Source organism: Pelophylax lessonae (assembly GCF_965119305.1).
Source record: "Pelophylax lessonae genome assembly, chromosome: 13".
Taxonomy (NCBI): Eukaryota; Metazoa; Chordata; class Amphibia; order Anura; family Ranidae; genus Pelophylax; species Pelophylax lessonae.
Window position 1 is genome coordinate 7,464,443 of NC_138780.1, and position 25,364 is coordinate 7,489,806.

A 25,364-nucleotide genomic window follows, 5' to 3' on the forward strand; every position below is an offset into this window, starting at 1 on the left:
GGCTCGCAAGAATAGACAGAGAAAGTATGTATATACAAATAAATAAACAATAAATATACTAATAAATATATATAAAGGATAAAAATAATATTATCACTATCTCCACAGAACTGGTGATAACCATATAATCCTTGAAAAAGGCTACACAGTAGCCGAAACGCGTTGGATAAACACGCTTTGGACCTATAGTTGGAACTCTGTGAACAGATTTTTCCAAGCAACAAGCCTGGAAAAAACAGAGAACAACGTCCAAAAACAAAAGTCACCCCTTTTTCACCTATGTCACGGATATTTTTCCAAAACTTTACCTTCCTCTAAACACACTTTGGGTCTATAACCCAAACACTTATGCACTGGATATAAGTACAAATAATTGTATCCTAACATTGTATATAAATAAATATTTCTGATTACTTTTTATAAATTGTATGTAACTCACTTGCCCGTAAAAGTCCCACCCCACTTCTTGGCCCGAGGCACCAAGCAATTTCCCCCATTTTAGATACATAGGGACGGAGGCAAAAAACTACTGCTCTGCTACAGGATCAAAACAAACCCCTTCGCGAGACCCCAACCCAGCTGCCGCGGTTCGTGGGGTCTGAGGTGGTTATGGTGTCTGGTGGAGTGCTTGGAGCCCTCGGGAAGCACTAGAAGCATCTGTCAGCGGAGGTACCCAGTCGGGGTGCCGGTTGATCCGTTACAATATATATGACAGGAGATTAGTCTTCGTATATGGTATTTGATTCCAGACGCACTAATATCTTCTACATGTTTTGCCAAAATGGCTTCTTCAGGAAGTATTCAAGTGTGAAAAACATAACGAAGAAATTATCATAATTAGTAAAAATACATGCAAAAATCTGTGGCATATCAAATTCATATCACATAGCCAGTGGGCACAAGGGGGTGGCAAGGTGGACACCCAACTCGGAAGAGCGAGGACAGAATAAGACCATCCATGCCAATTACTCCCACCTATAAAAGGGTGCTTGACCACAGAGCGAAGCCTCCTCCCATGCCAATCTCTAAGGGACATAAGGCAAGGGAGGGGGAAAAGGTCCAGGACCATTTAATCCTAATATTATTTATGTTCAAGACTAAATTTTGTCCTGTGTTATTTGTGTCCTTTCTACGACTGACCCAATGCGTGGGTGTGTAGGGGATTTGGGGTCCTGCCACTTGGCCATTGGGTGACTTGTTGCGCCCCCTGACCCTCTGCGATTTTTCTCTCTTCCATCTCTGTCCCTCGATTCCATCTGGGTGCAACCTTTGGGAGCCTTGGTATGTGATGTGAATTTGATATGCCACACAGATTGATTTTTGTATGTATTTTTACTAATTATGATCATTTATTTATTTAGTAATGTTTTCACTCTTAAAGGAGTTGTAAAGGCAGAAGGTTTTTTTTTTTTTTTTATCCTAATGCATAAAAAGCCTTCTGTGTGCAGCAGCCTCCCCAGCACCCCCTAATTCTTATATGTGCCCCATCTCTGTCCAGCGATGTCTACGTGTCCCTCAGCCGTCCGGGACTCTCCCTCCTGATTGGCTGAGACACAGCTACCATTGGCTCCCGCAGCTGTCAATCAAAGTCAGTTAGCCAATTTAGGAGAGACAGGGGGCAGGGCAGAATGGTAGCTTCATGTCTGAATGGACACATGGAGCTGCAGCTCGGCTTGAGTGCCCCCATAGCAAGCTGCTTGCTGTGGGGGCACTTGATAGGAGGGAGCGGCCAGAAGCAGCAACGAGGGACCCGAGAAAAGGAGGATCGGCTTGGGTGCCCCCATAGCAGGTCCAGGACTCTCCCTCCTGATTGGCTGAGACACAGCCATGAGGGCATTGGCTCCCACTGCTGTCAAGTCAGTTAGCCAATCAGGAGGGAGAGGGAGTGGGGCTGAAGGGTAGCTTCATGTCTTAATGTACACAAGGAGCTGCAGCTCGGCTTGGGTGCCCCCATAGCAATCTGCTTGCTGTGGGGGCTCTCGATAGGAGGGAGGGGCCAGAAGCAGCATCGAGGGACCTGAGAAGAGGAGGATCCAGGCTGCCCTGTGCAAAACCAACTGTACAGAGGAGGTAAGTATAACATGTTTGTTATTAAATAAAACGAGACTTTACAATCACTTTAAATACTTCCTGAAGAAGCCATTTAAGCGAAACATGTAGAAGATATTAGTGTGTCTGGAATCAAATACAATATAACAAGACATGGTCCAAATCCCTGTTATATACTGTACAGTATATGTAATCTGTCAATATGTTTACGGATTTTAACTTTTGTACAAATAAAACATTATTGTTTTTGGTAGATGATTTCTTACTGCCTTTAAACTTTCAATAGAGAAATACCCATCAGGACTATTTACCTTGTGGTAGTGGTGCTGAAATGTAACAGTCCCGCAACAAAATCTATTCATTCTGATCTCCTGACACCGAAAAAAAATATCTGGCCCAAAATCTTCACTAAGCTCTGTTTGCTATCTGACCACATAACATTCTGTAAACCCAATGTGACCAGGATGTGACTTACCTGCCCTCCTCTATCGTTATCTGTAGGACCTAAAAGGAAAAAAAAAAAATATATGAAATACAATGCAAAGGATGAAGAGTGACCCTGCACAATGGAATGGGAAAAGTTGAGGGCATTTAGTCCTAAAAAGGAACTCAACCTCAAAAAAAGAAAAAAAAAAAGGAAAAAAAAAAACACTTGTTCTTGGCAGACATTAACAAAAAAAAAATACAGTAATAATAATAATTAACCACTTGCCGACTGCTCACAGTATATTTACTGCGGCAGTCAGCCCCTCACAGGCAGAGTGACGTAGTACTACGTCGCTAGCCTGTGAGGGCTCTGGGGAGCGAGCGCGCGCCGCCGGAGGCGCGCTCCCGCACGGTCACGGACCCCCCCCCCGCGCGTGTGACCGGTGGACCCGATGTCCGCCGGTACCTCGGCGATCGTCGGTGGAGAGGGAGAAAGGCAGGCGGCTGATGTAAACAAGCCGCCTGTCATTCTCCCCGGTGTAGGAATGGTGATCATACGGTTCTACTATGTAGGACCGTTGATCACTGTTCCTACCCCTGAAGCCACAGCCAATCACAGTTAGAATAACACCCCTAGGGACACACACCACCCCTCCCTCTCAAATAAAGTTAACCCCTTCACTGCCAGTGTAATTTTACAGTAACAGTGCATAAGTATAGCACTGATTACTGCAGTAACGTCACTGGTAACCCCAAAAGTGTCAAAAATGTCAGTCAAGGGTCCGATCTGTCCGCCGCAATGTCGCAGTACCGCAAAAAAAATCGCAGATTGCTGCCATTACGCGTTAAAAAAAACAACAAAAATGACAAAAATCTTTCCCTTTGTTAGTAAACGCGATAACTTTTGCGCAAACCAATCAAAATACGCTTTTTGTGATTTTTTTTACCAAACATATGTAGCATAAAACAAATTGGCCGAAAATGTTAAAAAAATTTTGATTTTTACATTTTTTTTGGGGGGAATTTCATATAAAAAAAAATGTGAAAAATATTGTTATTTTTGCAAAATTCTCTCTTTTTTTGTTTATAGCGCATGATCAAAAAATCGCACAGGTGATCAAATACCACCAAAAGAAAGCTCTGTTTGTGGGAAAAGAAGGACGCCAAATTCGTTTAGGTACAGCGTCGCACGACCGCGCAATTGTCCGTTAAATTCACGCAGTGCCGAATCGCAAAATAGGCCCTGGTCAGGAAGGGGGGTAAAATCTTCCAGGGCTTAAGTGGTTAAAACGTTTTTACCTGAATTAAAAAAAAAAAAAAAGATTGATTTGAACATGAACCATACACACCTTGCATCTGATTAATCTGAATGTGAGAATAGTAAACGTCACCATCCCCATTCTGCTCCATGTTCGGTGCTAAAAAATGGAAAAAAAAAAAGAAAAATGAGGAAATTTATAGAATTAGCTAATCCCCTCCATGCGTGTTTTTAATGTTCCAGATTTATTTTGCAGCAAATATTCCAGTTTCAAGCAATAATTTAAACTTTGTGTGAAGATGAATTGCAATATATATGAATTTGGAGGAGTTGGGATTGTCCAGCCTCCATTAGTGGATGTTGGATGACTTGGAGTCTGAGACTGGTATGATGGGGAATTTGGAAAAAATATCTAGCCATGTTTAATGAAAAAAAAAAAAAAAATGTTTTAATTACCGTTGATGTAATCTTCTTGGGGATTATTTGTAGAATCCGGTCCAGGTGGAATGTTCTGTGTTATATTAGGTCCAACTCTGCACGGGGTTCAAATAATTAATTTAAGATAGATTCCTGATACAACTGTAAAGGGGGCGTCCCTTTTATTTAACTGCTTGCAGGCAACTGTTTACAAAAGATCAATCCACCCAATTGTGATACTTTAGTAAATGGGAGATGCTGAAGAATTAAATTACCAGACTTTTTTTTTTAATCTCTTGGAATTTCTATTGCTAAGATATCTGTGCTGTGCACATCATGTGGGGTTCCCACCATCCCTGTACTGAGTTCCCGGGTCTGTACACCCGCTGTGCCCATTATGAGGGTTCCCACCGTCCCTGTACTGAGTTCCCGGGTCTGTACACCCGCTGTGCCCATTATGAGGAGTTCCCACAATCCCTGTGCTGAGTTCCCGGGTCTGTACACCTGCTGTGCCCATTATGAGGGGTTCCCACCGTCCCTGTACTGAGTTCCCGGGTCTGTACACCCGCTGTGCCCATTATGAGGAGTTCCCACCGTCCCTGTACTGAGTTCCCGGGTCTGTACACCCACTGTGCCCATTATGAGTGGTTCCCACCATCCCTGTGCTGAGTTCCCGGGTCTGTACACCCGCTGTGCCCATTATTAGGGGTTCCCACCATCCCAGTGCTGAGTTCCCAGGTCTGTACACCCGATGTACCCATTATGAGGGTTCCCACCATCCCTGTGCTGAGTTCCTGGGTCTGTACACCCGATGTACCCATTATGAGGGTTCCCACCATCCCTGTGCTGAGTTCCTGGGTCTGTACACCTGCTGTGCCCATTATGAAGGGTTCCCACCATCCCTGTGCTGAGTTCCTGGGTTTTTTACACCTGTTAAGCCCAATATGAGGGGTTTCCACCATCCCTGTGCCGAGTTTATAGGTCTATAAACCTGCTGTGCCCATTATGAAGGGTTTCCACCATCCCTGTGCTGAGTTCCCGGGTCTGTACACCTGCTGTGCCCATTATGAGGGGTTCCCACCATTCCTGTGCTGAGTTCCCATGTCTGTACACCTGCTGTGCCCATTATGAGGGGTTCCCACCATCCCTGTGCTGAGTTCCCATGTCTGTACACCTGCTGTGCCCATTATGAGGGGTTCCCACCATCCTTGGGCTGAGTTTCCGGGTCTGGACACCCGCTATGCCTATTACCCTACTGTTTTTACTGTGAAGAATGTAACAGGATAAGCTGGAACACACAGAGGTGGTCAGTACCAGTGAAAGTTGAACGGGGGACAGAGTTAGTAAATACGACCCAAAGATCTCACTGCCTGAATCTTAAAGACATTGAAGAAGATTTAACCCACAAGGCTCCACCTATAAGTAACATTGGTAAAGATCTAGATATAGAAAATTCAACAAGGACTGCTGACTCAAATCGTGATTCCAGCCATGGATTACACAATATCTAAAACATTTATCTGTCTACTTACTTGGGTCTCGCTTTAGCAAAAGTCGGACCTAAATGAAAGAAGATAATAATAGTGATCATAATAATAACCATAATGATAATAATAACAATAATATTTTGATAATAATAATAACAAAAAATAATAATAGTTAATATTACCCAAAGCTATGTCAATGGATTGAGGTTTGTCCTCTGTATCCCCTCCAGTAGGCATTACCATGACCAATCAGAGAAGCTGAACATTTCTGGTTTTGTTGAGTTTGTGTCTGTCCCCCCCTACTGTATACGACGCTTGTAGGGTGCATTCAACAAAGACAACTCAAAAACCCAAAGGGGTAATTACCTGGGTTTGTTTGTTGTTGGAACCATGGAACTATTGAAGAAACTTTGTGTCTGTAGACAATCACAACAACAGAGAGGGCAACCACCAACACCAAGACTCCAAGGAGGGGCCACAGAATATCCATCTCTGTTGGACGAAACAATCTGAAATATAATCTTTGATAAAGTACATTGATTGTGGAGAACCAACAAGAACATTTGTTATATACGGTGGCGGCTGGTAAATGAAAATGTGTGTGTGGGGGGGGGGGGGGGGGGGGTGGGCGGTAAAATCAACACCCCCGGCGGGAGGGCCGGCCAGCATCTCCCAGCATCTACCACCCCCTCCCTCCTCCCCCCTCCCGGGACAGACGTCTGGCTGCCCAGCCGGACAGCCAGCATCCTTTCCTTGCTCTTTCCCCGAACGGCCGTGAGTCTCCTCGGGCCGTTCGACTCCTCCCTCTTTTCAGCCAATCGGTTCCTGATTGGCTGGGAGGAACATCAGTGTGATAATACAAATATTTATTCGCTGTTGTCATAAAACTGGGTGGGCTCAGGGCGCAATCGCTTCTCTTTTCAGCCAATCTGGAAAGGGGTGCCAGGACCCCCTTCCTGATTGGCTGGGAGGAAAATCAGTGTGATAATAGCGAATATTCATTCGCTATTGTCACACAACTGAGTGGGCTCCGGGCACAGTGCTCTGCGCCCTGAGCCCACCCTTTTTTGAAGCCTATTAGAGCCTCTGGCTCTAATCACGTACTTAAAAAAATAGATATAAAATCCACTATTGGAATCCATGCGTCCAGCGCCCTGCATGTAGATTAGGGGGCCGGACGCATTGATAGGGGGGGCGGCGCCGCTAATGGACGGGCCGCTACTGGTTAAATAAGAAAAAACACAATACCAATGGTAAACCTTCAAGTAAATACTGCGTTGGCTTTGGACACCACAAAGATCTTCCTTGAACTTAAAAAAGCCCCTAAAGCTTTAGTCACATCACTCATCTGTAATGAAGGATGTTCCACCATGTGCAGGCATGTGAAGCCTAGGGAGATATCATCACTGCATAGATGGCCTGTCCTCGTCTTGTCTCAGAATTCAGTTTTTATTAGAGCGGACGGTTGGCGTTCATGTGATAACAACCGATGCGCCTAAATATATGCTTGGCCATTATCACAAGCAGCGGGAGGGGACGTCCTCCCCTCCCACACGCTGCCTTCCACCACTCTGTCCCACCGGGAAACCCAAGCGACCAGCTGGCACCATGGCCACCTGGCCAGAGTCCTGAACAAAGCCGGAATCAGCTTTGATCGGGTCTCCAATGTAGAAACCCGAAAACGACATCACTTCCGGTTTACTCGGCAGCCAACAGCGCTGCTTGAAAAAAATCCAAGGTATTCAAAAATGCAGATTTTGGTGTTTTGAATACTTTTAGGTGCAAAGGAGGGATATAGGGTATTCTAGACCCCAGATCCCCCCATAAAGAGTACCTGTCACCAGGGCCGGGACAAGGGGGTGGCTGGAGGGGCGGCTGCTCTGGGCGCAGTGGTTGGGGGCGCCCTGACCCTAATCCCAAAGGAAGGAGGGGAGGGAGGCGCAGTTTGGTATCTTTGCCCTGGGCGCTGGATCACCTTGTCCCGGCTCTGCCTGTCACTGCCTATTACTGTCACAATGGATGTTTACATTTTCTTGTGACAGCAATACAAGTTATCAGGATTTTTTTTTTTTATATATAAGGAACAGTGTAGAAATAATAAAAAATAAATAAGAAAACAAAAATTTTTTAAGAGCCCCCATCTCTGTGTGCCCACGCACCAAGCAAAACGCATACGTAAGTCGCACCTGCAAATGTAAACAGTGTTTGAATTACATGTGTGAGGTATCCCTGCGATCGTTAGAGCGAGAGCAACAATTCAAGCAAAAGACCTCCTCCATAACTCTAAACTGGTAACCATTGAAAAAATTAAGATTGGAAATCTATGGAGATTTTTAAGTACCATAGTTTGTCGCCATTCCACGAGTGCGTGCAATTTTAAAGCGTAACACGTTAGGCATCTATTTACTCGGCGTGACATCATCTTTCACAATATACAAAAAAATTGGGCTAACTTTACTGTTTAATTTTTTTTTTAAATTCAGTAAATTGTATATTTTCCAAAAAAAAAAAAATTGTGTTTGAAAGACCGCTGCGCAAATACCGTGTGACATAAAATATTGCAACGACCGCCATTTTATTCTCTAGGGTCTTTGCTCAAAATAATATATAATGTTTAGGGGTTCTAAGTAATTTTCTAGCAAAAAATACTGATTTTACCAAGTGTCAGAAATAGGCTTTGTCTTAAAGTGGTTAGAGAACCCAAGCAGGGTACATTTTTTAGCTATATGGTAGGGTTGCCATGCCAAGAATTATCTAATTATCTTGATAATGTATCTTTAAATTGATTATTAGGCCAAAAAAAAAAATTGTTGAAATCTAGATCAAATAAAATGTTTGGCTATTGTAGGACCTAAACACTTACGCTCTGGCGAGTCATCATCCTCCTCTGTGAAAGTGCTCTCCTTGACCGGACTCTGTTGAAGAACATTTATGTTCTGGATGTCGCTGATCACAGAGAAGGTTCTGTTGGATACTTTGTTGCTGACGGAGCATTGGTAAGCCCCTGAATGGTGAATGCGGAGGGAATCAATGTATAACACCTTCCCATCATCTCTGAGCTGATAGACCCTAGAGTCCTTTATCACCACCTTCCCATTGTGCATCCAGAGAAAAGTCGGAGAAGAGCCTCGTTCTACTGAACACTTCAATGTCAACGTATCTCCGAGTACAAAATCCCCACCGGATTTATCCAAGACGATATTTACTCCTGATACCGGATCTGTTAGGAAAATTAATACAGAACACTCAGTAACATTACAGTGTGATACATTGTATCTTGTTTAGTTCTTTAATGATCTTAAGTGGTTGATACATATACATCCAGACCAGATGGGTAAGTGTCAGTTAAATTTACAGTAACTCTATAAATAATTGGTTAAACATTTTTACATATTTATTAACCACTTTACTACCGGAGGATTTTGCTGTCTTACGTCCAGGCCACTTTTTGCGATTCGGCACTGTGCGACTTTAACTGACAATTGTGCGGTCTTGCAACGCCGTACCCAAACAAAATTTACGTCCCCAGCTATAGTTATTCAAGTATCCTCAGCCTCCTACAAATTTCCAATTTCTTTGTTTGCTGCTGTGATCTGACTGCCTGTTAGAGGGTGGTTTTGTTTGTTCTCCATGGTCCCACTTTATGTAGGAAATGTAGCCACCCTGTCTTGGTCCCACTGTATATAGGAACATTGTCCCCCTGTCTTGGTCCCACTGTATATAGGAACATTGTCACCCTGACTTGGTCTCACTCTATGTAGGAACATAGTCACCCTGTCTTGGTCTCACTGTATGTAGGAACGTAGCCACCCTGTCTTGATCCCACTGTATATAGGAACATTGTCACCCTGTCTTGATCCCACTGTATATAGGAACGTAGTCACCCTGCCTTGATCCCACTGTATATAGGAACATAGTCACCCTGTCTTGATCCCACTGTATGTAGGAATGTAGCCACCCTGTCTTGGTCCCACTGTATGTAGGAACGGAGCCACCCTGTCTTGGTCCCACTGTATGTAGGAACATAACCACCCTGTCTTGATCCCACTGTATATAGGAACGGAGCCACCCTGTCTTGATCCCACTGTATATAGGAACATAGTCACCCTGTCTTGATCCCACTGTATATAGGAACGGAGCCACCCTGTCTTGGTCCCACTGTATGTAGGAACATAGTCACCCTGTCTTGGTCCCACTGTATGTAGGAACATAGTCACCCTGTCTTGATCCCACTGTATATAGGAACGTAGTCACCCTGCCTTGATCCCACTGTATATAGGAACATAGTCACCCTGTCTTGATCCCACTGTATATAGGAACGGAGCCACCCTGTCTTGGTCCCACTGTATGTAGGAACATAGCCACCCTGTCTTGATCCCACTGTATATAGGAACGTAGTCACCCTGACTTGGTCTCACTGTATGTAGGAACGTAGCCACCCTGTCTTGGTCCCACTGTATATAGGAACATTGTCACCCTGTCTTGCTCACTCTCAAGATGGACTATGAACTATTGATTTTGTAGTGTGCATAGAGCAGTGCAGATGTAATGCTCGTTCCAAACAAATGAAAGTTAGCAGTTAAAGAAGAGGTTTGGAAGCTCATGGAGGGTGTTTTACGATTGCATGAAAAATAGATTACAAAGCCATTAAGAAAAGGATGTGTATGGATTATTCTTGGAGAATAGGGATATGAGTGTATAAATATAAATAGCTAAAACTTTTGGATAGAGAAGGGAAGGGTTAAACCCTCTATGCCCTCTCTTGGTTTCTATCCACTTCCTGCTCCAGGGATACAACAGGAAGTAAAGGGGAAATCTCTCCAAAGTGAAAGGAACTCTTTCACTTTGGGGGGCTCCTTTTTGACAGACGTCACCAGAACCATCCCCACTGGGAGATTTCTTTTATATCCCTGTTATGATGACAGCTGTAAGATTTTGGGTTTTCCATTCCTTTCCATCTGAGTGACAATGGTTCACAAGGACAAAGAGATTGGTGAATCTCCCTAACATGTACACAGACAGTATTAAACTAAAGTTTAAAAAAAAGTTTTTTTTCCATACATATACTTTAAATTTAGAGATAATAATCAAATTATAAACTGAATAATGAAGTACTTACCAATTACTAGCAGGATGACCCGGTTGCTGAGATGTCTTTGTTTTGCAATGCCGTTGTCAGAAATGCAGAAATATAATCCCGCCATAGATGGGGATATGATGGGTACTTTTACCACCGCTGCCTCCTTCTGGTGAACGGTGATATTACTGAAGGATGTGTCATTATGATAGAAAGTGTAACATATAGGAAGGGTGCTCATTGTAGACTCACATGAGATGATGATTTTATCCCCTACTACCACCTCGTCAGCACTCAGCTTCATTTGTGTTTGGCCAAAGGCAGCTGTGAAAAGAAGACACAATAACCATGACACATGTCAGCATTTGTGAGTTTTTTGCATAAGGCCCCTTTCACACAGACGGATTATTCAGATCCGCCTGTTCGTTTTTCTGGTGGATCTGAACGGTCCCCCCATGCATTCCTATGGGGCATCGGATGTCAGCGGAGACATGTCTGCTGACATCCGACCCAATCCAATCCGTCAAATCTGGACGGATGGAAACCCTATTTTCCATCCGTCCAGTGGATCGGATGGGATTGGATGAGAACAGACCGACGGTCCGTTCCCATCCGATTTCCCCCATAGAGAGGCATGGGGAACTGACACCTGTGTCTCCGCACACAGCGCGGAGACACAGCTGTCATCCTTCTGCTCAGCGGGGGATCGATCCCCTGCTGAAAAAAGCGGAGTCCGTTTGACGGACATAGTGTGTGAAAGGAGCCTTACTTTTTTTTTTTGGATCACTTAGGCCCTATTCACACATGCTGCCCGTTTGTCTGTTTTTCATCCATCCGTTGACAGATGAAAAAATGGACATCAATGTATTCCTATGGAAAAACGGATGTCAATGGATGATCATTCATTTACATCCATTTTCACCCGCTTCCGTATACATCTGTTTTTTTGAAAGGATGAAAGCCCTATTTTTCCTCCATTAAATGGATCGGATGAAAAACGGATGCAAACAGATAAAAATGGATGAAAACGGATGAAAAACGGATGCAAACGGATAAAAATGGATGAAAAACGGATGCAAACTGATAAAAATGGATGAAAACGGATGAAAAACTGATGCAAACGGATAAAAATTGATGAAAATGGATGAAAAACGGATGCAAACTGATAAAAATGGATGAAAATGAATGAAAAACGGATGCAAACTGATAAAAATGGATGAAAATGGATGAAAAAACGGATGAAAACTGATAAAGATGGATGAAAACGGATGAAAAACGGATGCAAAAAGATAAAAATTGATGAAAATGGATGAAAAACGGATGCAAACTGTAAGGTTCTGGCACTCTCAGTGCCTCCTATCACATCATTTCCGGGTGCGTTCCATCTACCTAGATAGATGAAGCACATATAGGTGTGTTTCCCTTTAAGAGTGCTGACATCATCATGAGGCGCCGGACTGAACAGCTATTTAAATCAGCAGCTTTCACTCACATGTGTTCGTTCAACCTGCTTTGTGCCTTGATGCTAACCTGTCTTGAAGCTCTCATGCTTGCAAGCATACCTCGCTGTCGGAACCACGCTGCGCTGATCCCTGTATCCTGCTACCGGATCATCCGCTCTTGCCGAACCTCTCCTCTGCTACATTGCTACTAGTGATAAGTACCCCACAGGGGAAACCTCTATAACCTTCATACTAAAGCTTACACTATCTAGCTCTGCATACTAAGGACTATTATTACATCTGCATTATCTAAGATTGCTAGCTCTTGAGCCTACTACCATCTGCTCTTGCACTGGGTTGGTCTCTCCTGTATGTTCACCTGCTACTCTATCATCTGCTACCATACATGATTGCTAACCTATCTGCATCCCATCTGCTACTATCTTACTTTCAAGAACATTTCCTTTCAAGTGTCTGTCATCTACCATCTCTACCCAACCTGTCTCTTCAGCCTATGATCACTGTGTTACTATATACATAAGTCACTCTAGGAACATCTTATTGAGTGTGTGTATTTACTTGCTGAATTGAGATCATCCACACATGATGAGTCTTTGGGAGTTGGGATTGGTGTCTCAGCGTTTCTCTACATGACTACTGAAGTGGAATATTTCTGCAGCTGTAAATCCACATCATACATAAAACGCAGGAGCGTTACACAAACTGATAAAAATGGATGAAAATGGATGAAAAACGGATGCAAACTGATAAAAATGGATGAAAACAGATGTAAAACTGATGCAAACGGATAAAAATGGATGAAAACGGATGACAACGGATGAAAAACTGATGACAAAGGATGAAAAATGGATGAAAAACAGGCGGACCGAACCGGATCGGATGCTCCATGCACCTCTATGGAGCAGCGGATGTCAGCGGTGACATGTCCGCTGACACCCGCTGCTCTCCGATCCGATCCTGCCCACGAAATTCGGACGGATGGAAACCCTATTTTCCATCCTTTTGGAGGATCGAATTGTTTTAATTAACTATTTTATTGTTATATATAAGGCCAGATGAAGACAACGCAGCTCAATTTTTCAATCCTGGCTCTAATGTTACATACTAACCATTAATCCGGATTAATGAATTTTTGCTCCTCTTTTTCACAGGTCCATTTGCAGTTTTTACTTCACAAGCATAATTCCCAGAATCCTCAATCCGAGCCGATGGTACTCTGTATGTATCAGATACACCGAATTCCCGCACATTTTGTCCATCTTTGTAAAAGGCAAACCACAGTTCTGTATTCTTATCGGATGGAAACAGAGTTGTGTCACATTTCAGATTCATGTCGTCACCGTCTGTTAAATGTGGTTGATTTAAATTTAAAGTTGGCTCAGAAAAAATTGCTGTGAAAAAAACAATACAAGGTTAAAAAAACAACATGGCTGAAGAATGTTAGGTCTAAGACTTTTGAGGGAACTTTTTTAGTGGACATATACTTGTGAAAGTTTTAATGATAGACTGCACAACATTGCCTTGGGAACAATTCCAGAAATACCTGCATAAACAGCCTATGGCATGGGTGTCCAACCTTTTGGCTTCTCTGGGCCACAATGAGTGTAGAGAAATTTTCTTGGGCTGCATATAAAATATATACTATAGTTAAGGTATTGTGAGGGATTAGCTCGGTGGAGGGTGTGGATGACCCCTTGAGGGGGTTCGTTACACAGGGAGATAGCCGAGAAGTGGTTGCAAACAACAGTTTGGTTTATTCTTGCAATTTTCTTCACACAAGTGCAAGCATCAAAAACATCAAAAAATAAAACACAAAATAAATCCTTGCCACTGTGGGCGGTTACCTTCTCACACACAGGAACCTACCTACGGAGTCTGTCCCCAACCTACTGTTGGGCAGACTTGGCTGATCCTACAGCAGACACTCAATAGTCCATTTATTTTCTCTTCACACAGAAAATGTCCCTTTTCTCTTCACATAGAAACCATCCCTTTGTTTTTCTCTTCACATAGAAAACATCCAAGACCTCACCTTGAGAAGTCTTCAGTCTTTTTACCCTCCTCAGCGCACATCGCTTCAGGAGGCATTCCTCTCCTATGCTCACACAGCTTCAGGAGGCACACATCTGACTGCCCTCCTCTAATCACACAGTGTCAGGAGGCAGCAATCAATAGACTTCCTCTGGACAAATTATAGAGGCCTTAATTTCCTCATTCTGAATAGCTGAAGGTTTTTCAACTTCCCTAAACCTTCCTGCTGGCTCCCTCTGCAGCCGACACCCTATAGTAATTGGTGAATTGTCTAAACCAAGCAGACATGTATCTCCTGTCTGTGACAACATCCACAGATTTACCTGACTTCCTGTCACAGTATATAAGTAATAAAATGCCACCGCGCCCTTCCTGCGCCGCCGTGCCCCCTGCACTAATTTAACACAACTAGAGGATGATCAAATGAAATTGAATCAGTATACAGAGGTTCACTTCTTCTGAGCGATAATAAAGGAACACTCTAACCACCATGACCACTTCAATGATTTGAAGTGGTCATGGTGGTAGGAGTCAGAAACACTGCATATGCTCCCCCCCCTCTGAGGCAGCCTCTGCCTACTGTTAGTTGGAAGCTGCTGTGACCATGCCCCCGACCTGACTTCCTTCCTCCCCAGCAAAAAAAAAAAAAAAATTGTCAGGTGGCAGTGGGCCGGATTGCCTGAGGTTCCGGGCCACAGGTTGGACATGCCTGGCCTATGGCATCAATACCAACTTGACAGTATTGAAGAATACACCATGCCTTACACCATGTAACCCTTCTTACACCTTTAACAATATGCCCACCTTCAAAAGACCCTTCAACTAAAGCAAAAAAGGACACAAAGGATGATTAGATGTGAGGTTAACCCAACAATCACTAAACACCAACTGGAAGACGATTTATTCCTCCGCTCTCCAAACTTTAAGGCCCTCCTAGCCATTCCCAGTCCATCCAGTTGGGCAAATACTCTTTCCACACCACGCCCTGCTGGCCATTGACCCACATTTAAGGAAGGGACGCTACATCCCACTGGCCATTAACCCACATTAAAGAACGGACACCATGCCTAAGACATATCTATAACCCACTTTAAACTTTGTACTAGACATTCCCAGTTGGGCAAATAATCTTTCCACACCATATCCTGCTGACCATTGACCCACATTTAAAAAAGGACACCATGTGTGAGACAGATCCGTAACCCATTTTACAACTTGAACAATATGACCTCCTTTAAAAGACCCTTTAACCCCACCAAGCTGCTATAACAAGGATTATCATAGCAAAACCCTTGATTTCATATCTATCAAAGCAAAAAAAAAAAAAAGGACAATTGGGGCAGTAGATTAGCCCAACACTAACTATACACCAAAGGGAAGGAGATTCACTCCTTCCCTCTCCAACCTTTTAAGATTCTTCTAGCCATTCCCAGCCCATCCAGTCAATCAAATAATTTTTCCACACTATACCCTGCTGGCCATTGACTTACATTACCAAAGGCATGCCTCATCCTGCCTGCTATTGATCCATGCTTGAGACAGATCCTTAACCCACTTTACACCTTGAACACGATGACCTCTACCAGGCATCCCCAGTGCTTCCAGTTGGGCAAATAAACTTTCCACACCATATCCTGCTGGCCATTGGTCCACATTAAAGATGGGACACCATGACTAAGACAGATCTGTATGTAGAGAACAGAAAAGCGCATTAAGTGCCAACTGCTTTATTGTACACAGATAAAAACAGAAAAGCAGCAACTCACAAAACTGGTTAGCACATGGCTGTAAAGATGTAGACAGATGGGTTCCTCCGGGTGGCGCCGTCTCTCTGTATGAAGTGTGAGCATGCTCAGAAACGCGTTGTGCGTCTTTCTGTCCTTCCGGTTTCTGGGTGTCAAAGCCGCCCATCTTACTCTCGCCGCGCAGTCCTGTCAAGAGGATCCGGATAGCCCTGGAGACAAGCCGGCCACTTCCTCTCCTGCTACAGACGGCTCCAAATAGTGCTGCAGGTCATCATACAGAGAAACTGCGCCACCTGGAGGAACCCATCTGTCTACATCTTTACAGCCATGTACCGACTGATTTTGTGAGTTGCTGCTTTTCTGTTTTTATCTGTGTACAATAAAGCAGTCTGCACTTTTTTTATCCGTTGGACCCCCCCCCCCCCCCGTGTTTTATTTCTCAATTGGACCTTTGCATGGACACCATACTATGCTGATGGACTTTAGCGCTTACATGTTTGTTTTTTCTTGTTTTTAAGACAGATCTGTAAACCCGCTTTACACTGTTAACAATAAGGCCACCTTTAAGAGACCCTTTAGCCCTGCCAAGCTGTTATGGAAATGATTACCATACCAAGACTACTGATTCTATATCTATTAAAGCCCAAAAAAAGTAAACAGGACCACTGGGCAGGAGGTTAACCCAATACTTACTAAAGTCCAACTGGAAACAGATTTGCTCCTCCCCTCTACAACATTTTAGGCCCCTTCCAGCCATTCCCAGTCCAACATTCAGGAAAATAATCTTTTCACACCACATCCTGATGGACATTGGCCTCTGTGTTACCAATTTCTCCCATGAACCCAGTCATGCATGCCTATGCTTATACTTTTTTGCTCCAGGCCTACCTTGACAGTGTCTTAATATAAAGCAAGAAAATGAAGGACTTATGACGTAGGACTTTTAAGGTATTTAAAGTGATAATCTACAACTAGGTTTCTGCTACAATTGTATAATCACATTGAATTAAAACATGTTAAAGAGAACAGAACAGAACATCCAGCAATTGTTCACCATGAGTCATCAATCGTATAATATGTTTTTCAAGTGTTTGGCAGTAGAACAATCTTATAAATGTAAAGGATAGTAATGGTTATACTGACAAGCTGTTGAAATTAATGTTATACAGGTGATGGGTTGAGGTAGAGGTGTGTCATTTAACCACTTAAGCCCCGGAAGATTTTACCCCCTTCCTGACCAGGGCCTATTTTGCGATTCGGCACTGCGTGACTTTAACGGACAATTGCGCGGTTGTGCGACGCTGTACCTAAACGAATTTGGCGTCCTTTTTTTCCCACAAACAGAGCTTTCTTTTGGTGGTATTTGATCACCTGTGTGATTTTTTGATCATGCGCTATAAACAAAAAAAGAGCGTCAATTTTGCAAAAATAACAATATTTTTCACATTTTTTTATATGAAATTCCCCAAAACAATGTAAAAATCAACATTTTTTAACATTTTAGGCCAATTTTTTTTACCATATGTTTGGTAAAAAAATCGCAAAAAGCGTATTTTGATTGGTTTGCGCAAAAGTAATTGCGTTTACTAACAAAGGGAAAGATTTTTGTTGTTTTTTTTTTTTTAACGCGTAATGGCGGCGACCTACAATTTTTATTTTTGCGGGACTGCGACATTGGGGCGGACAGATTGGACCCTTGACTGACATTTTTGACACTTTTGGGGTTACCAGTGACATTACTACAGTAATCAGTGCTATACATATGCACTGTTACTGTAAAAATGACACTGGCAGTGAAGGAGTTAACTGTATTGGAGAGGGAGGGGTTAAGTGTGTCCTAGGGGCGTGTTTCTAACTGTGATTGGATGTGGTTTGATGTGTAAGAACAGAGATCAACGGTCCTACATAGTAGAACTGTTTGATCACCATTCTTAAACAGGGAGAACTGACAGGCGGCTTTGTTTACATTAGTCGCCTGCCTTTCTCCGGCTGTCACAGACGATCGCGAATGCCCGGCAGACATCGAGTCCACCGGGCACATGTGCGGGGGGGGGTCCGTGACCGAGCGGGAGCGCGCATCCGGCGGTGCGCGCTCGCTCCCAAAAACCCTTACAGGCTAGCGACGTAGCCCTACGTCGCTCTGCCTGTGAGGGGCTGACTGCCAACGTAAATAGTCGTGCGGCAGTCGGCAAGTGGTTAATGTTGGATTTTCTATGGACATAATTTTTAACATGTCTTAAAAAAAATGTATTGATAAGTTGACACAAATGTAGCAGAAACCTAGTTGTAGATTATCACGTTGAGTACCTTACAAGTCCCATATAGTACCTCTGCCTTTTTTGTTGTCTTGTTTGGTAGGCATATGAGGCCAGATATGTTTGGAATGCTTGAAGAGTCTTGTATGCATGCAGGAGCACCACTGTGTTTATGGGCACAGCCTTTAAAGGTGACCCCAAAAGGGCAAAATTGATTAACAAACAGTATGAAGCACATATTTTTGAAAAAAAAAAAAAAAAAACTAGAAACGAAATGAAACAAATAAGACCACAACGATAATTTATTAGCGGTAGCAAAGTGTAAAATATTTGGATTTTAGAACATTTTCTTGAAGTTAGTGTTGGGTGCTCACCTTGGATCTGAATGGATAAGGCTTTGCTGCTCTTCCTCACAGTGTCAGACACTGTTCTCACTTCACAGGTATATTTCCCAGAATCCTCCAGCTGAGTTGACATCACTTTGTATGTATCAGATATACCGAATTCCCGAACATTCTTTCCATCTCTGTAGAAAGCAAACTGCAGCTTTGTGTTCTTTCTAGGTGGGGCCAGACTCGTGTTACAATTCAGAGTCATGCCGTCACTTTCTATCACAGGTAAATCAATTAATTCTAACACTGGATCAGGAAATAACTCTGTGGGGGGGAAAAAATAGATTAGAACTCCTGCATTGACTTAAAGCCTACCTCGGGGCAAAGTTTTTATACAACAAAACAGAGCCTCATTAGGTTCTTAAGCCTCGTACACACGCAACAATTGTTGGCCGACCGATCGGCCGTCTTTTGTCCAGTGTTGTTGTGTTGGTTAAAATGTGCTCTAGACTGCACACTAATTTTCTCGGCCAACAACAACCAACTTCAGAAGTGATGTCATGTGCTGGTTAACTTTCCGTGTGTTTTTTCTTCTCTGAGCATGCCCAGTCTTGCTCATCTGATGTTTGTCTGCCGAAATCTGTACTGACTGACGAAAAATCGGCCGTTGTGTTGACGGCCAACAAAAATTTTATAGCATGCACACCAGATTTTGTTCGGCCGAAAAGTCGCAGTCGGTTGTCGGAATCATCATACTAACAAGCCAACAATCGGCCGATCGGACGTTTGCCGAAAATTCACGGCCAACAATAGTTGCGTGTGTACGAGGCTTTAAACTAAAAAAACTCAGCTCAGGCCACAATTTTGTACTCCCAATTCAGAGCTGTCTCCCCCCAGTTCTGTTTATTCACCACAAGGTGCCCTTAATGTCCATGTTGAAGGACACCCAACATCACCTAAACCAGAAAACTGAGGAAAGATTGTGCATGCTCTTTGCATCATTACACAGTGGATAAAGGGTGTCTTAAAATCTTAATAAATAAATATTGAACAAATGAAGGGCGCCATGAGGATACCTACTTAGATGGCAGAACCATGACGCCCTTCATTTGTTCAATATTTATTTATTAAGATTTTAAGACACCCTTTATCCACTGTGTAATGATGCAAAGAGCATTGCTTAAGCCATCATATTAGAAGGTATCATCCAAGATCACACATTGCTGGGAGGAGACTGAAGAAGAAGTCATGTTAGGGGTTTGAAGACTTTAGAAAGAGGTAAAATATAAAAGAAAAAAAAAAAAAAACATTACATACATCAGCACATCACATCACACTCTCAAATTATCTGGGTTCCTCCAGAGGTTGTTAGGGGTTCCTTGAGTTGTGGCTAATTGAACTCCCATCTGCCACCATAGTTTTGGGTCCAATGCCACTTAGCAGCATTACATCGATGATCTATTTAGCTGTTTGTAATAGTGGCTTACTAACCACCACAGTAAAGGGAGGCATTCTTCTCATTGACCACCAATGGAAGGGACATTTCTCCAATGATTAACTGATTTTAGCAAGGATTACCAGAGATCAAACATTTTAAAGAGTTTTTAAAGAGAAACATTTTAAGAGTTCATCTGGGGTAAAAGAGTGGAGAAAAGCGAACATACGTGCTGGGGGACCTCCAATGGGGAAGGCGGGCAGAACATGAGGTTCAGCTTTAAGGTGAATCATACAATATTTTAGAAAAGCTCTAAAAATTGCACAGTACAGATGCAATGCAGACTGATACCATTTATTCATATTGGCTCTCTTGTTTTGGAGTGGGATCTTCTATGCCAAAAAAATTGAACATCCATTATTGGCACTAAATAAGCTGTTTACAAGTACATCAGAGCAAGAAGTACACCAGGCTAACCAAAACTAGAAATTAGTAAAAAAAATGATTGGCTTGGCATACATTTTAACTTTGAGTGGGTAAATTAGACATGTGCATGACGAAAAATTTTGTTTTGTTTCATTTTGTTTAGCATCGTTAATCTAGTTATTTTGTTTCCTTAAATTCAGTTGATTCGTTCAATTCCTATTTGGGATTCGTATTTGGAATTCGTATTCAGAATTTGTTTTATGTCTTTTTCGAATTTACCAATTTTTTTCGATTCAAAACATTCGAATCGATAAACTTTGAATCGGTCAAATCGAAAACTTTGGAAAAGTGAACAAACAAAAGAAAAATCTTTATCTAATGATTACAATGACTCTTTATATCATCTGTGGCTTAAAAATTAAACAGCCATCTTTCGAAATGGTACTCTAATAACACACACAGTCTTTAATTTTTCAGAAAGAGCTTGAATTAGACTGGAATTCGATGCAAAATTCGCTTTGATTTTCAATTCGAAATTCCAAAATTCATACGAATTTTGTTTCATTAAGCGGAGCATTCTGTAAATTTAGTTTATACTGAAATTCAGGTATTCGGATACATCCGAATCCCTGTATCCGGTATGATGAAAAATGTTTCCAAATATTTATTCGGAACGAAATGAACTGCACATGTCTAGGAACAATTGGTTTGTGGGAACCTGGACTTAAAGTAAATGTGTCTGAATCACTTTGATTCAGGGTTTGTTGAGAGGCTTACATCCATTTTGCTCTTGACTAGGTTAGCTCAGTGAATTGGCAAATAATCTTCAAAAGAGCTCCCACCAATTCACCTTCTAACCTCTGGAAACTCCTGCAAGGTGGCTACAGGAAACCTACTGGCCAGTAAAGTGTGACTTGCCCACTGATCTATAAACATGATACTTTTATGGATCCAGAGGGTGTGATGGGTGTGATGGTGTGAAGATCCCCCCATGATGTCATTACCTTCCAAGGAGGTACTATTCTTCTAATAGAACAGTGATAGATTCTCACGCCTTAATCCATAAAAATGGGAGCACTATTGGATCCATTTGGTGACCAGAGGTCACTTCATTGGAGTACAGCCTCACTGTAAACGGGGGCGTATTTTTAGTGTATTAGATGTAGCACCCTCCTAGAAAGGTGCTAGTTTTTGGTTCTGCCTGCTCATTAGGAGAGTCTGATTGTTAGATCTGCCTGTTGCATGTGTCTATGTGTGATTCACTTGGTCTGAGAGAGTGTCCCCACTGTACCCAAAAGGGGAGCCTGTTGGATAGTGGAGGAAACCCAGCAAGTGACACACAGGCTTTTGTGCCCTCCCAGTGGGAGGGCACAACCACAATGCTTCCTGGGATTGGACATAAAAGCCAGAGGCACATGTGACAGGGCGTCTTTGGGCGGGAAGCCAGGTCCCAGGAGGAGGGTGACGGCTGTCTCTCCTCCTGTCAGCAAGGAAAGTGGCCACAGGTAGTCTGCCTGGTGAGCCAGAGTGTGGTGCTGAGCCAAGAGGTCCAGGATACTGATGGTGGAGTTGAAGGCAGAGCTACCTGAGGAAAAACAGTGTCCGTGAGTACCAGGCAGCCTGTCAGGGGTCTGCCCAGGAAGGGGACCACTCCAGTATTTTTCATATTCTGCTATATAACATTGCCCCCCCAAAAAAATTTAAAAAATCAAAATTTTTTAACATTTTAGGCCAATTTGTTTTCTGCTACATATTTATGGTAAAAAAAAAAAATGTATTTTGATTGGTTTGCGCAAAAGTTATTGCGTCTACTAACTACGGGAAAGATTTATGTCATTTTTATTGTTTTTTTCACTAGTAATGGCGGCGATCTGCAATTTCTTTGCGGGACTGTGACATTGCGGCGGACAGATCGGACCCCTGACTGATATTTTTGACACTTTTGGGGGGACCACTGACATTACTACAGTAATCAGTGCTAAAAATATGCACTGTCACTGTAATAATGACACTGGCAGGGAAGGCGTTAATATTGTTGGTGACCAAGGGGTTGAATGTAAGCCTAGGGGAGTGATTCTAACTGGGGGGGGGGGGGGTTGGGCTTGTGAGATGACCATAGAGACATGCGATCCTATATAGCAGGATCACATGGTCTCTGTGATCATCTCAGGGAGAAGAACGGTCAGCTGTGTTTACTTTAGCCGTCCGTCCTTCTCTGTCAGCGGGGGGGAGATTGCCGGTGTCAGGCAACCATCGGCGCTGCCTGTCACATGCACTGCCTTCCCTGCTGACGATCGGGGGTGGGAGCGCGCCGGCAGCAGCGCTCGCTTGCCCCCTAGCCTCCTGAGGAGCGAGCGACGTAGAGCTACATCGTTTTGCTCAGGAGCGGCTGAGTAAATCTGCCGTCTAGTGGTCGTCTAGTGGTTAAAGTAGTGCAGGGCTGAATAGCAAAAAATGTCCTTGGTCATATAGGGGGGGGGGGGGGGACCTTTCTGAGCTAAAGTTGGTTAATGAAGTGAAATTCTGCTGACTTTCATCATCCAATCTTGTGCAAGCAAAAATGCTTTTGTTTTTTTTTTCCCCTTGCATGTGATTGGGTATTCTTTGAAAAGTGGAATTCCACCACATTTACTCTAGCTCTAGGGAAAATTCTCTTGTAAAGTGTAATTTCCTTTGCAAAGTGAGCAACAGATTTGCCTGAATCAACTGTCTCCTTTGGGAAGATTTCCCCCTTTCTTCCTGTCCTGGTGACATGACAGGACGTAAAGAAATCTCACTGATCATTACATAGACAGCTAATAAAGTTGCTTCCCACTCAGTGGCGGCTGGTGCTCAAAAATTTTTTGGGGGGGCGCAAGCAGAAAAATGTAATGGGCATTGCTTTGCAGCAAAAGACGCTGTAAAAAATTGCGTGACTTTGAGGTCACAAAAGTGTGAAAGGGGCCTTCAGTAATCAAAGTATAGTGTGCCCCCCTTCAATACAGATATGCCAGTGTGCCCCCTTCCAATGCAGAGTGACCAGCGTGCCCCTTTTCAATGCAGAGTGACCAGCGTGCCCCCTTCAATGCAGAGATGCCATCATGCCCCCTTTCAATGCAGAGATGCCATCATGCCCCCTTTCAATGCAGAGATGCCATCATGCCCCCTTTCAATGCAGAGACCAGCATGCCCCCTTTCAATGCAGAGTGACCAGCGTGCCCCCTTCAATGCAGAGATGCCATCATGCCCCCTTTCAATGCAGAGATGCCATCATGCCCCCTTTCAATGCAGAGACCAGCATGCCCCCTTTCAATGCAGAGACCAGTGTGCCCCCTTTCAATGCAGAGTGAACAGCGTGCCAAGCCCCCCCAGACCAGTGCACTTACCTGTAGCAGCGGCTTCTCTTCAGTCCCCCGGCATTTCCTCGAGTCCTCAGTCCTCCCTTTGGCCAATCAGGAAGCACGTATCGGAATCCGCTTCCTAATTGGCCAGGAGGAGGATCCGTGTGACAATAGCAAATTTTCATTCGCTATTGTCACACAATGGGTGGGCTCGGGGCGCACTGCTCTGCGCCACGGGTCCACCCTTTGCTGAAGCCTATTAGAGCCTCTGGCTCTAATCAGGTGACAAAAAAAAAAGCACCATTGAACTCCATGCATTCGGCGCCCCGCATGTAGATTAGGGGGCTGGACGCATGGCTAGGGGGGGGGGCGGCACCCCTGCGCCCCCAACACACCGGCCGCCACTGCTCCCACTGGAGGCAAATCCAACGGATCCGAAACCAATAAATCAACCAAAGGTAATGCCCTACACTGGAAATATACATTCTGTTTCCTTGGATGAATATTGCTATCATCAACTTACACTTCATTTGATAACAGTGCCCTAAAAAAGTATTCATACCCCTAAAATTTCCCACATGTTCTCATGTTATAACCAAAAACATAAATGTATTTTATTGGGATTTTATGTGATAGACCGACACAAAGTGGCCATAATTGTGAAGTGGAAGGAAAATGATAAATAGTTTTCAAATTTTTTTACAAATAAATCTGTGAAAAGTGTGGCTGCATTTGTATTCACCCCCCCCCCCCCCCCCAAGTCAATAAAAAATCTCAAGGGGTATATATACTTTTTGAAGGCACTGTATACAAAAGTATAAAAAGTTCTTACATGCTGTAATCTATAGGCTAAATTTTTGATGATCCAGAGCACCTTACCGTTTACTATTACAGACGTTTCAGCTGTTTCTTTATGGGATTTAAAGAATCTCCATCTTATTCTCTCACATTTGTATCTTCCAGTTGCCTCTTTGGTTATTTTTTCTTTGTAAAAAAAGGAATCCTTGAAAAATAATAAGGTGTTATTTTTGAAAAACGTAGTCTCTGGTTCAAAACTGGAATCCCAACCACGACATCGGAGAAGCAACGTGTCTCCTTCATAAATGTAATTCGCTTGCAAAATCAGCCAGTCTGGAGAGAAAAAAGACATTAAAAAAAAAAGTTATATTTAAAATTCCTGCGAGCAATCAGGGGTAGCACCCTACAAGTAGGTGCTAGGTAAATGTATAGCGGGCCTTGTCTGCCTAACAGCAGGGCTGTGGTTTATTCAGTTAAGGCAGTGATGGGGAACCTTGGCACTCCAGATGTTTTGGAACTGCATTTCCCATGATGCTCAACTACACTGCAGAGTGCATGAGCATCATGGGAAATGTAGTTCCAAAACATCTGGGGTGCCAAGGTTTGCCATCCCTAAGTTAGGGTGTCATGGTTTCCAGATGTGTTGAGCTGAAGGGAGAAGTATCCCCACTGGCTCCTGTGAGAGGCTTCTCATAGGGCAGTGGAGTAAGCCCAATCAGGGGACACATCCGAGCTTATAACTACCCCAGAAGGCAGATTAGGCTGCAAAGAATTCTGGGAGTGGGTATAAGTTTGGGGGTGGCACATGACACAATGTCTTTGGCGCAGTAGTGTATTTAGGTTTT

At 43.4% G+C, this 25,364-nt stretch overlaps 1 protein-coding gene across 1 annotated transcript in view; it reads right to left on the bottom strand.

The window, feature by feature from the left end:
- Positions 1-25,364, bottom strand: part of LOC309569900 (sialoadhesin-like) — a gene marked incomplete at both ends in the record, with an annotated part of 435,740 nt that overhangs the window by 83,015 nt on the left and 327,361 nt on the right. Inside the window, one exon of the mRNA XM_082275891.1 lies at positions 18,583-18,724. Within this exon, the coding sequence (XP_082132017.1) occupies positions 18,583-18,724 (142 nt within the window). The remainder of the gene's footprint in view (positions 1-18,582; positions 18,725-25,364) is intronic.